The 12,832-nt window shown below is 45.1% G+C and overlaps 1 protein-coding gene across 1 annotated transcript in view; it reads left to right on the top strand.

Annotated features, from left to right (window-relative positions):
* LOC134066598 (ATP-binding cassette sub-family C member 12-like) overlaps nucleotides 1-11,385 on the top strand; it is a 15,664-nt gene extending 4,279 nt beyond the window's left edge. Inside the window, exons 9-29 of the mRNA XM_062521965.1 lie at nucleotides 1-9; nucleotides 816-887; nucleotides 1,145-1,269; nucleotides 1,483-1,555; nucleotides 1,771-1,974; nucleotides 2,944-3,078; nucleotides 3,498-3,576; nucleotides 3,708-3,770; nucleotides 4,779-4,868; nucleotides 5,103-5,206; nucleotides 5,300-5,491; nucleotides 5,778-6,004; nucleotides 6,523-6,660; nucleotides 7,754-7,940; nucleotides 8,658-8,747; nucleotides 8,973-9,162; nucleotides 9,390-9,549; nucleotides 9,718-9,796; nucleotides 10,510-10,623; nucleotides 10,784-10,948; nucleotides 11,293-11,385. The exon at nucleotides 1-9 is cut by the window's left edge and continues 180 nt beyond it. Coding sequence (XP_062377949.1) covers nucleotides 1-9; nucleotides 816-887; nucleotides 1,145-1,269; nucleotides 1,483-1,555; nucleotides 1,771-1,974; nucleotides 2,944-3,078; nucleotides 3,498-3,576; nucleotides 3,708-3,770; nucleotides 4,779-4,868; nucleotides 5,103-5,206; nucleotides 5,300-5,491; nucleotides 5,778-6,004; nucleotides 6,523-6,660; nucleotides 7,754-7,940; nucleotides 8,658-8,747; nucleotides 8,973-9,162; nucleotides 9,390-9,549; nucleotides 9,718-9,796; nucleotides 10,510-10,623; nucleotides 10,784-10,948; nucleotides 11,293-11,385 — 2,589 coding nt within the window. The remainder of the gene's footprint in view (nucleotides 10-815; nucleotides 888-1,144; nucleotides 1,270-1,482; nucleotides 1,556-1,770; nucleotides 1,975-2,943; nucleotides 3,079-3,497; nucleotides 3,577-3,707; nucleotides 3,771-4,778; nucleotides 4,869-5,102; nucleotides 5,207-5,299; nucleotides 5,492-5,777; nucleotides 6,005-6,522; nucleotides 6,661-7,753; nucleotides 7,941-8,657; nucleotides 8,748-8,972; nucleotides 9,163-9,389; nucleotides 9,550-9,717; nucleotides 9,797-10,509; nucleotides 10,624-10,783; nucleotides 10,949-11,292) is intronic.
* Nucleotides 11,386-12,832: the final 1,447 nt, after the last annotated feature.

Genomic DNA, 12,832 nt, shown 5'->3' on the forward strand with positions numbered 1-12,832 from the left:
CTACTGAGGGTGAGATGACACCAACATTATAAAACAGTATACACCAACATTATAAAACAGTATACACTTAACACTATACACCAACATTATAAAACAGTATACATGACACCAAACATGTGGTGACAATATTGTTGATGAGATGAATCTAGAATGTAGATGGCAAACAAGAGGAGACCAACCATGTTTTCCTAAATGACACGTTTGAGAAACAACTCTGGTACGCAGCATGAACCCAGAGTAGAGTTCAACTATTTCACAGAAACCTAATGTTGAATAATGACGATGGCTACGGTTGAGAGAAAAGAACAAGCCGCTAGCTGGCTCCATTTCTGATATAATGAGGCAGATGAAGAACAGAATGCATTGTTCTATCAGAGTGCAGTACATTAAGCATAGCTACAAAAAAATTGAGACAGTTTAACATTGTTTTCAAATTCAGGTTTGTTTTTGTTTTTATATTAGGCCAATTTGTGAGGTGATGGCGTTATATTTTGTAGCCAAACAGTAGGCTACAGGTAAAGGGCTCTGCCCTGAACTCTTCCCTCTGATGCCCTCTGGGGGGGGGGGCGCTAAAGGCCAAACGAATATCCAGACCTTTGGAAAGCCTCAACCCCACCTCCATCAAAGTACTGAACGTGTGTGTGTGTGTGTGTGTGTGTGTGTGAGAGAGAGAGAGAGAGAGAGAGAGAGGATGTGTTCTAGATGGCCTCTGTTACGTGGGCTGTGTGTATGTCTGTTTGTGTGTGTGTTTGTGTGTGTGTGTGTGTGTGAGCAAAATCCGATCTATCTGATTGGTTGATGTCTTGGTTTTCCAGGGAAACCTGCTAGGAGTGTGTGGCAATGTGGGAAGTGGAAAGACATCACTCATATCCAGCATCCTAGAACAGGTGAACACACACACACACACACACACACACACACACACACACACACACACACACAGCATATCACACCCATAAATAACACATACTGTATACCATATACAATATATACAGTACATACATTACTCCTATCCAGCATTCTACAACAGGTGAATACACACACAGCATGTCATATACTGTTCAATGCATACAAAATACACAATGATATACGCACATCACTCTTGTTCAGCATGTTTTGTGTGTGTGTTTGTGTGTGTTCTCAGATGTACCTGCTGAAGGGGTCTGTAATGGCGGAGGGGACATTTGCCTATGTTTCCCAGCAGGCCTGGATCTTTCATGGATCCGTGAGAGACAACATCCTTATGGGAGAGCCTTTCAACCAGTGCCGGTACAACACATGCGCACGCACACACACACACAAATACTGTACACATACATACACCAAAACCCATAGTTTTGTAATGGGTGTGTGTGTAAGGTGGAACATAGACACATTTGACTGGCTCAGCAGAACATGTTTGTCAGTGACTGCTCTCGCTCTCTCTGTGTGTGTGTGTGTGTGTGTGTGTGTGTGTGTGTGTGTGTGTGTGTTCCCTCACAGGTATAATGAAGTCCTCAGTGCATGCTCCCTCATGCCTGACTTGGCCATACTCCCATACGGGGATAAGACTGAGGTGAGTAGGGTGTGTGTGTGTGTCATGTGTGTTGTGTGTGTGTGTCATGTGTGTTGTGTGTGTGTGTGTGTGTGTGTGGTGTGTGTGAGAGAGTGTGTGTGTGTGTGTGTGTGTGTGTGTGTGTGTGAGTGTGTGTGTGTGTGTGTGTGTGAGTGTGAGTGTGTGTGTGTGTGTGTGTGTGTGTGTCATGAATCTCTGTGTGTATTCCTGCTCAGATTGGTGAGCGTGGGCTGAACCTGTCGGGCGGTCAGAAGCAGCGGATCAGTCTGGCCCGAGCGGTCTACTCTAACCGGGACATCTACCTGCTGGACGACCCGCTGTCTGCTGTGGATGCTCACGTGGGCAAGCACATCTTCGAGGAGTGTGTGAAAAAAGCCCTGACAGGCAAATCCATCATCCTGGTCACACACCAGTTACAGGTAACGCCACTCTCAACAGCACCCCCTAGAGGACAGCAACTGTAAATCCAACGCCGACTCCTACTGAACAGACACTCCAACACTGCTCCCAGGTGGATGAAGTGTGACTGGCAGTGGGTGAGTTAGGAACAAGTTGGTGTGTGTGTGTGTGTGTGTGTGTGTGTGTGTGTGTGTGTCTGTGTGCCTATGTGCCTATGTGCATGTGCAGTCAGGGATTTTACGCAATTTCTAGCCCATATTATGTTTGCTACATTCAGCAATCATCTCCTCACGACTAGCTGTCCATTCAGTGAGTATAGTGAAAAAAAAAAAAAAACATTGTCTGTAGGCAGCCCAGGCTTCGAAAAACAAAATTGGAAACAGACCAAATGAGGGCAGCCTGTCCCCCAAACAAAACCGAAACCTTTTTTTTTTCTGCTAATACATTTTAATATAAACATAAACACAAACAAACACAACAACCTGCAAAATCCCTGACTGCATCCAGACGCCTCCTACACATAGCTTCTGGATCAGCCTTACCCGCCCTGTTCTGTGTAGACTGAGCAGATACTGTATGTGTATAGGGGGTTCTTTGACTGTTTTTTGGGCCTTTTTGCCTTTAGGATAGGACATTGAAGCTTTTTGACAGAAAGTAAGGGACAGAGAGATGTGATGTGATCGGGAAATTGCTGCAGGTCGGATTTGAACCTTGGTCGCCGTAGGCACTTGCACCCTAACATGGTATGGACACTCTACCCAGTTACGCCACAGCACCCCCCAAGAGTTTTATTGACAGTTCTATGTCCAGGTGTGTCCTGGTGATGTATCCTCTCTTGAAAGGATTTTACTTTTCTCTTCTCTCCTCTCTCTTCTCATCTCCCTTCCTCTGTCTACTCCTCATCTCCTCCCTCCTCCTTTTCCACCTTTCCTCCTCCTCCTCCTCCTCCTCCTCCTCTCCCCCCCTCCTCCTCCTTTCTTCTGGTGTAGTATTTGGAGTTCTGTGACGATGTGCTGCTCCTTGAGAATGGGGAGATTAAGGAGACGGACACACACACATTTCTGATGAAGGCTCAGGGCCGCTACGCTCAGCTCATCAACAACTTCCAGCTGAAGCAGACACATGTACGTCACAAACACACACACACACACACATCACCAACACACACCACACCACACACACACACACACACACACACATCACTCACTCTCTCTCTCTCTTACTCACTTTCGCACTCTTACTCCGAAGAGAACACTCACATTCACGCTAAAATATTAATTCGTATCTGTACTCTGGTCCCATTGTGGGGAAGTGTCTTCTAAAAGGATAATTAGCATAAAGGGGCTAATTTCTCTCGACCCTTGAGCTAGTGTTTGTAAACAAGTGTTTCCATACACATAACCAGCCAATATAAAAAAATCTGGATGGGCACAAAGGCTTTATTTGCAAAGCCCCTTTCTAAGTCTGTGCATTTATGATTGGTTGATCTATCTTTAAGTCTTTGTGTTCTGACTGGTGCATCTCTATGATATGTTCTGTTAAGAAGGAAATTACGAAAATGCCAACTGTGATTCCCAAGATGACTGCAGACAAACATGAGGCCAACGGAGTCATCAATCCCAGTATGTTGCTTTGCTGATATGAGGTCTTTCTATTCTGTTCTATTGTGTATGTGGTATGCATGCATGTATTTAGCTGTTTGTGTGTAGCTTTTGTGTACGAGCCCCTCTCGTCCTTCTCGTCTCCCTCTCAGCCTTTGACATGTCAGATGAACAAGAGAAAGGAGAAGACACTGGACACACTGCTGATAAGACAGGTAGAGTGGAACATGCCCTCTCAAACCATGGCTATTGTATAGTGTGTGTGTGTGTGTGTGTGTGTGTGTGTGTGTGTGTGTGTGTGTGTGTGTGTGTGTGTGTGTGTGTGTGTGTGTGTGTGTGGATACCAGGGCTCAGCGTTAACTTTTAATTCTGTCAGGACCGCTTAAGTGAAAAATACACAAGAGAGAAATATCTTTTCAATTATACCAATAACCAATTATATTTTGTATTTGGCGGGATGGCTCTGTTCATCCTCAGGGGACTACCCTCCCACTTTACAACTGGTAAAGTAACTCTATTCCCCCCAAACAGAGCAAGCAACAACTAGAAATGTGCATCTCTGTGGAGGAGCTGCAAGAGTGGGCTTGCTCACCAGGGGGCAGTGATGTAAACGCCTGAACAGTCCCCAATTCATTTCAATGGGGAAACGCCTCTGATGGAGCATGGCGGAACTACAAGGGTCTAAAAACGGGAATACCGGAAAAAACGACAACCGGCAGCCATCCGACATTAACAAGCAACCTACACCGGATCGGGCCTGATTTTTTAGTGTTTGAACCGCGTCGATAGCTCAAACGCTCTAGGAGAAGAGGCGTCTTAAAAAAACGGCCAACGGATAACAATAGATGGGCTTGCCTTGCAGCAAGCCCGCTAATGACAACAGTATGTCATTATTTTAAGTTAAACCACTTTGAGGTGGAGCTGGGGAGGAGGTGTGTTGCAAAACAGCGAGCAGAGAAAGCAATGCAGACTGACGCAACTTACTGTAAATAAGGCGCCCTTATGAAAGAAACTACTTGCGAGCGAATGGAATGGTCACCTGAGCGGAACAGCTGATGTGGGCTGTGTTTGGCATAGCCAATAAGAAACTGACAGCTGACAGCGGGCTTGACTACGCGGCCTGCCAGAGCTAATGCAGAATGCTTGATTAGTGGTTGCCAGCTCAACTGTGAACCGATTCTCATCATCTTTGTAATTTTACCGTGTGAAATGCGTGTGAGCAGATTCGGAGAACCAGCTGGTCAAACAGGAAGTCACTCAGGAAGGATCAGTGACATGGCAAACATATCACCAGTACTGTAAAGCTGCGGGAGGTTAGACACACACACACACACACACACACACACACACTCATGTGTACAGTAGGTACGTACACATACACACACACTGTCTTAGATCACAGCACAGGCACCAATTTCCAATAATCTCTTCAGATTCTCCCTTGTTACTGTTTTCATTGTGCCCGTGTCTGTCTGTCTGTGTGCCTGTCGGTGTGTCTGTCTCTCTGTGTGCCTGTCTGTGTGTCTGTCTGTCTGTGTGCATTCCAGGTTATGTTCTGTTCTCTTTTATCATGCTGAGCTTTGCTTTGCTGGTTTTGACGACAATCTTCGGCAACTGGTGGCTAGGTTACTGGCTGGAACAAGGATCTGGGGTACGTGTATACACACACACACACACACACACACACACACACATAAATTCAACACACACAAACGTACGAACATTGCAATGTTTTGCGTTGCAGAACTGGACTAACTCCACTGATGGGGGGGTCTCAGCAGCAGACGTCTCCCTGAACCCTGACCTCCAGTTTTACCAGCTGGTCTATGGCCTCTCTGTGGTTGCCATGGTAATCTTCAGCTTTATCAAAGGCTACTCCTTCACCAAGGTGATGCTACGTGCCTCTTCTAGACTCCATGACACCATGTTTCATAAGGTAAGAAACAAACATTCATGCACACACTGGACATACAGTAATTTCCTGCATATAAGCCGCATTGTGTATAAGCCGCAGGACAATATTTTATGCAAGTTAAAAGAAACACAACCATATTAACACCATATTAACTGCCCCCCTGTATTAACCTCATAGCTGAAGAAATTTTGCAAAATCAATGTATAAGCCGCGGCTAATAGTCGGGAAATTACGGTACACACACACATGCACACACACACACACACACACACAGCCATGATGCCTCTAACCTGTGCATCTCTGGCAGATCCTCTTCAGTCCGATGAGTTTCTTTGACACCACGCCCACGGGCCGCATAATGAACCGGTTCTCCAAGGACCAGGACGAGCTGGACTCGGGTCTGCCCTTGAACATGGAGAACTTCCTGCTGCACTGCCTCATCATCACCTTCACCATCGTCACCATCGCCGCCGTCTTCCCCCTCATGCTCGCTGTCCTGGCCGTGCTCGGACTAGTCTTCGCCCTCATCCTCTAGTTAGTGTCTCACTTCTTGTGTGTGTGTGTGTGTGTGTGTGTGTGTGTGTGTGTGTGTGTGTGTGAGCATGAATCTGTTATGACCGCAATTCATGTTATATATTATGGAGTACTATTACTATAGTAATGCTACTATTTGCCACTGCAGTGATGCTTTGTCTAAATCATATGAATGCTAATTGGAGTAGTGTCTCACTGTGTGTGTGTGTGTGTGTGTGTGTGTGTGTGTGTGTGTGTGTGTGTGTGTGTGTGAGCATGCGCGTACGCATGTACTGTATGTCATGTATGTCAAATTGTACTTTGTTATTTGAAGGAGTACTCTCTGTTCGTGTGCTCATGTGTTCATAGCTACTAAATACTTATAACTAACTAAAACCTATACTGAATTTGTGAAGCTCTAAATCCATTGTAAACTCTTAGTAAGCTCTTCCTTTGCTCTTAACCTTTTGTGTGTGTGTGTGTGTGTGTGTGTGTGTGCTTGTGTGTTTGTGTGTGCGGCTGCATGGTCTGTGTGTTAGTATGTTCAAGCAGTCCGTACTTGAGATGAAGCGCTTGGAGAACGTGAGCCGCTCACCGTGGATCTCTCTCACTACCTCAGTCATCCAGGGCCTCAGTACTATACACGCCTATGACAAGAGAGAGCAATACATCGAGCTGTAAGAACACATACACACACACACACACACACACACACACACACACACACACACACACACACACATGCATGCACACACACAGCACTATACACACCTACGACAAGAGAGAGAGCAGTACATCGAGCTGTAAGAGCACATACACACACACACACACACACACACACACACACACACGCATGCACACACACAGCACTATACACGCCTATGACAAGAGAGAGCAGTACATCGAGCTGTAAGAACACATACACACACACACACACACGCATGCACACACACAGCACTATACACGCCTATGACAAGAGAGAGCAGTACATCAAGCAGTAAGAACACACACACACACACACACACACACATACACAAAGACATACATCAAAGCTTCAGCATACGGCAAGTTGACCTAAAGCCCCAAATAGAGAGGAGGGAAACTAAGGACAGTTGTCTGGTCATTAGCTCACTGTTCCCCCAACTGCACTGATACTGTATGTCAGTCATTCAATCATTAACTCACTGCTACGCCAACAGTCATTGTCCAGTCATTAAATGACGTTTTCTAAACAAAATTTGGGAGGAGCCCACAGGGATGATTGACATCAATTAACTCACCCGTCTTCCGCCACCAGGATATTTAAGCCGGCCTCCTTATCCATGTGTCCCACGCCCCGGCGTTCGCAAACTTTATCCATCCTTCTGTCCCTACTCCTCTATTTTACCAGTAGCCTAGTTTACTCATCCTCCTTACACAGAGGGGTGCAAGCAACCATCACTCCATTGCCATGACCACTTCAGGCATTCCAGGACCATGGCCAGCTACCATGCCAACTCTTAGCTTATTATTCCTCAGCAAATAGCAATCATACCGACAGGCAAACGAGTGAACTCACTGTTACCCCAATTTCACTGATATGTCAGTCATTTAATCATTATCTCACTGTTATCCCAACTGCAGTGTGTTGGGTCAGACTCACCCATTGAACATTCATACAAATTTATTTATACAAACTATGTATGTATGTAATACATTTTTGCCTCAGTATGGAAACTGAAGTGTGTGTGTGTATGTGTGTATGTGCGTGTATGTGTGTGTGTGTTATAGATTTAAAGACAAGATGGACACCAACTTGACCCACTTCCTGCTATTCAACTGTGGCATACGTTGGCTTTCCTTCTGGCTGAACGTCATTTCTGTATCTTTTACCCTGATGGTGGCGCTGTTCGTGGTGCTCAGTCCAGACACCATCAGCCCTTCTATGAAGGGCCTGGCTCTCTCCTGCACCATACAGGTGAGCAATACACTGTCACTTCACCATACAGGTGTGCTGTGCTCCACCACTACACCATACAGGTGTGCTATGCACCATCACTACACCATACAGGTGTGCTATCCACCACCACTACACCATGCAGGTGTGCTATACACCACCACTACACCATACAGGTGAGCAATACACCGTCACTGCACCATACAGGTGTGCTATTCACCACCACTACACCATACAGGTGTGCTATGCACCACCACTACACCATACAGGTGTGCTATTCACCACCACTGCACCATACAGATGAGCAATACACTGTCACTACACCATACAGGTGAGCAATACACCACCACTACACACCTGTGTTGATTATGTTAGTGGTCGAGTATTCAACCGATTATTCTATTGATTAAGTAAGTATAGATCAAATCCAAAAACGTTTCAACTATAGACTCAACCTTAGACTCGTCTCTAGACTCAGCTGCCTTAGACTCCGGCCTATCTAGATTCCACCGTAGACTCAGCCTTAGACTCAGTCCTATATTAGATTAGCTTGAGTGCAATACAAGTACAAAGACAATGAAATGCAGCATGTATAGATTCCACTCTAGACTCGAGAACAGTTCAATCAGTGTATCTTTCTCCTCCCTTCTCTCTCCTTTGGGTCAACCCTGTTGTGTAAATTCTGCTATATCAATACCGTACATTGACTTGACTTGACTTGGCTTGGCTTGACTTCAGCTCACAGGGATGTTGGAGAATGTTGTGAAGTTCAATATGACACTGGAGGCCAAACTCACCTCTGCCGAGCGACTGATGGAGTACATCACGGTATCTCTCTCTCTTTCTATTTCTCTCCATGTCACTCTTTCCGTGTGACTGCTGTGAAAGGCCATCTTTCTGTGTGGTGTAGGCGATGCGTTATGCACCCTTGAATGTCAAAGCTGTATCATCTCTGAGCATATTTGAATCCTTCCTGTAAATGAAATTTGATAGGTAGTAGGCGATTGGTGGTTGGATAAAGAATTAAAATGTGTGTGTTTGATGTGTGTGTAGGGTTGTGTATCAGAGGCTCCACGGCAGGTGAAGGGGGTTCACATTCCAGAATGCTGGCCCCAGCAAGGTTCCATCACCTTCAAGGACTACAGCATGCGTTACCGTGACAACACCCCCGTGGTGCTCAACAACTTGCGCTTCACTATCTATCCCAAGGAGAAGCTCGGCATTGTGGGAAGGACCGGATCTGGTACACCTTAACTAATAACCACACACACACACACACACACACACACGTCATTTAGATCCTATGATATTACGATATTACACTTAGACACAAATGCAACATTGAAATGTCTTGATCAGAAACGGGGATGGGGTGATAAATTGTGCAAAATTTAAGCGTAATACATAAAAGTAAGATAATTGCTCCCGTGCTGATAACAAAACCGCATATGTGTGTGTGGTTGCGTGTAGGTAAATCGTCTCTAGGCATGGCACTGTTCCGCCTGTCTGAGCCAGCAGGGGGCACTGTGATGATAGATGAGGTGGACAACAGTTCCATTGGCCTGCAGGACCTCAGGAGTCAGCTGTCCGTCATCCCTCAGGACCCAGTGCTCTTCCGTGGAACAGTCAGGTACAGTAGGACACACACACACACACACACACACACACACACACACACACACACACACGCCCATGGGCACACCTACTAACAAACACACACACGCATGCATGCTCGCACACCAAACTCACATCTGTCCTCTTTCCTCCTACCCTGTTTGTGTGATTGTGTGTCCTGCAGGTATAACCTGGACCCGTTTGATAAGTACAGCGATGAGGAGATCTGGCTGGCGCTGGAGAGGACCTACATGAAACCCAAGGTACGTCTTTGCCATTGACATATAAGAACACGTTCTAGTCCATGGTCTCTGCTGGAGGTTCAAAGTTCAAAGTTTATTGTCATATACTCATAAATAAGCATTTATAAGCATTAAATTCATCGTGCTCAAGAATAAATGAAAAGAAAATAAATAATAAATAGATTAAAAAGGATGGAGAGAGAAGGAGGAAGAGGGAAAAAATATATCATCATATTGAACTGTAGTCATATACGGACAATTGGTAGGTTTTGCAGCTCTTTGTCCAACCAAGGACAGCAATAGGACTACAAAGAACAATAGTACTCACCCGAAGAGTGCCCTGTGAACTGGGCAATTAGCATCTGATCAGTTAGCAGAAAGCGTCTGAGAAAGGTTTGGTCTTAAGTCTAGGCTTGAAACTGGCCACACTGGGGAAACTTTAATCTCATCTGAAAGTTGGTTCAAGAGCTGAATCTTTCAGAGCAACGTTTCACAGGCAAATGCTGGTGTAATCATAACAGTGTCTTAACAGTAAAATGAGATGATATGTTCAAATAATTTGACTTTGAGGGAGCATGCACCGACATAAAAGGACATGCCTCCGAATAGACTTGGAGCGGTCAAGATGGCAGATGCTGAGATTTCCCTCCATACATGGCTGTAAATGATGATGATGATGGTTATGATACAGAAGTGTGTGTGTGTGTGTGTGTGTGTGTGTGTGTGTGTGTTAGATTTCCAAGCTGTCTGAGGGTCTGGAGGCCCCAGTAGAGGAAAATGGAGAGAACTTCTCAGTGGGGGAGAGACAGCTGCTGTGTATGGCCAGAGCACTGCTGAGAAAGTGCAAAGTAGGAACACACTCACATATACACAGACAGACACATACACTCAAACACACAGTGAGAGAGAGAGACAGCAGCTGAATTTGACCAGAGCACTGCTGAGAAACTCTTGAGTAGGAACACACACACACACACACACACACACTGATCATGATTTCCTCGTCAGATCTACTTGCTGGATGAGGCCACAGCCTCTATTGACTCAGAGACGGACTCTCTGGTGCAGCAGACCATCCGGGAGGCCTTCAGAGACTGCACCGTCCTCACCATAGCCCACCGCATCAACACCGTCCTGGAAAGTGACCGCGTCCTCGTTATGGACAATGGACAGGTACACACTCACTCACACACACACACACACACACACACACACACACACACACCATCCTCACCCTAGCCCACCGCATCAACACCGTCCTGGAAAGTGACCGCGTCCTCGTTATGGACAATGGACAGGTACACACTCATTCACACACACACACACACACATCATCCTCACCATAGCCTACCACATTAGCAGCACCTTCGTAGAGAGTAACTACAGATACAAACCCACACACACACCTTTTCTTAGCCTTCTGCCGTCCAACCCTCTGTGCACTGAGCACAGTTGTAAACCCTGTTATTAGCAGATCATTGGTTGTGTTCTAACACCCCACTGTCCTCTTGTGTCAGGTGGCAGAGCTGGACCCTCCAGAGGTTCTGATGCAGCGGCCAGACTCTCTGTTCTCCTCCCTGCTGGCAGCGGCCAACCGGGTCAACGCGTGATGCTGGACGGACAAACGGACACACACACACACACACACACTTTCTTGACTTGGCATAGTCATGGAGATTACAAAGTAAGGAGGAAATGTTGCTCTCTGTCTCTCAGAAAATGTGTCTTTTACCATAAAGTGTCCTTTGTGTGAACAAACAATGGTCAGTGTGTATTTTGATTTTTTATTATTAAATATGCTAAGCACTGTGCACTCTTAGACTCTAGTGGTGGTTTGTATGTCATACACCTAACGTATGGCATAGAAATCTAATTGAGGTCCTGCATACAGAATTGATCAAGTTCTCAGGAAAACATCACACAATGCTTGCTACTGTAACTCTGTGTATTCAGCTGTAGTCAGTATATTGTGGCATTAGTTGTTTCATACCCTGTACCTCTATTTGTGACAACATACATTGGCTTGCAATAAATGCTGCAGGATATATTGCTTGCTCTAATGAAATATAGCATTGTTTTAAATCTTATGCCTCAAAATTATTATTCTTTTTTTATTATCATTTAAGGTGAATTCATCTTAAGATGTGGAAAACATCAGGCAGTCTGCAGAGAAATCTGATCTGATCCTTGGCCCTTCAAAGACGTGTACCATACAACCAAACAAAGCAAGAGATGGAAACCATAACAATATCAATATTAGAGTGGCCCAGCCAGCGTCAACACCTGAGTCTCATCAACAACCTATAGAGAGGAAAAGGCCCGAGTCATGGCAAGGCATCCTTCCAGCCTAAGACCTGGAGATTTTTTGCTAAAAAGGGACAGTCCAAAAGCCCACTGGAACATGCATAAAGCTTAAATTTAAGCAATGAAAATCAATTTGATTGCCGTGTGTTGGCAAATAAGAGTTAAAAATAAATGGAGCTGCTGAGATCCAGAAATTGAATTTGCCTAACTGCACTGTGGGAAAATAAAATCAAATTAGACATTTTAATTCAATAACCTTTATTGTCACACTTGTGTTTTCACATTATTTATGCAGATTACAAACAAATGCTTTGAATCAACTACAAATGCTAAATGATAGGTGATTTCAAATTTTCACATAGAAGAACTCCATTTCTCCTTTTTAAATACATATAGGCCTATGTTTATGTGTATCTGTGGTTGATGCCGTCTTCGTCTACCCAAACGTTTGCCCCGTATTTCTGGAACTTGATGTGCTTTTTTTTTGTCACAATAAAGGACCGGTCACAGGGGACATGATAATTCTCAACGACCATGCTCAAGTTTGCCTTGCAGCAGTTGCACATCTGCACAAAGACATTGGCGAAAATTGTCCCTTCTGACATGAAATGCCCACACTCGTCTTCTGGAATGACTTGGCGGGTGATACGCTGGTTGGGTTTATAAACCAGATGCATCTTGTTGGAATTAAAGAGTTTCCCATCTGCAGACATAGCGCCACTATTGTATGCACAACTCGCTGTGATCTCTGCT

Source organism: Sardina pilchardus, chromosome 19 (genome assembly GCF_963854185.1).
Source record: "Sardina pilchardus chromosome 19, fSarPil1.1, whole genome shotgun sequence".
Taxonomy (NCBI): domain Eukaryota; kingdom Metazoa; phylum Chordata; class Actinopteri; order Clupeiformes; family Clupeidae; genus Sardina; species Sardina pilchardus.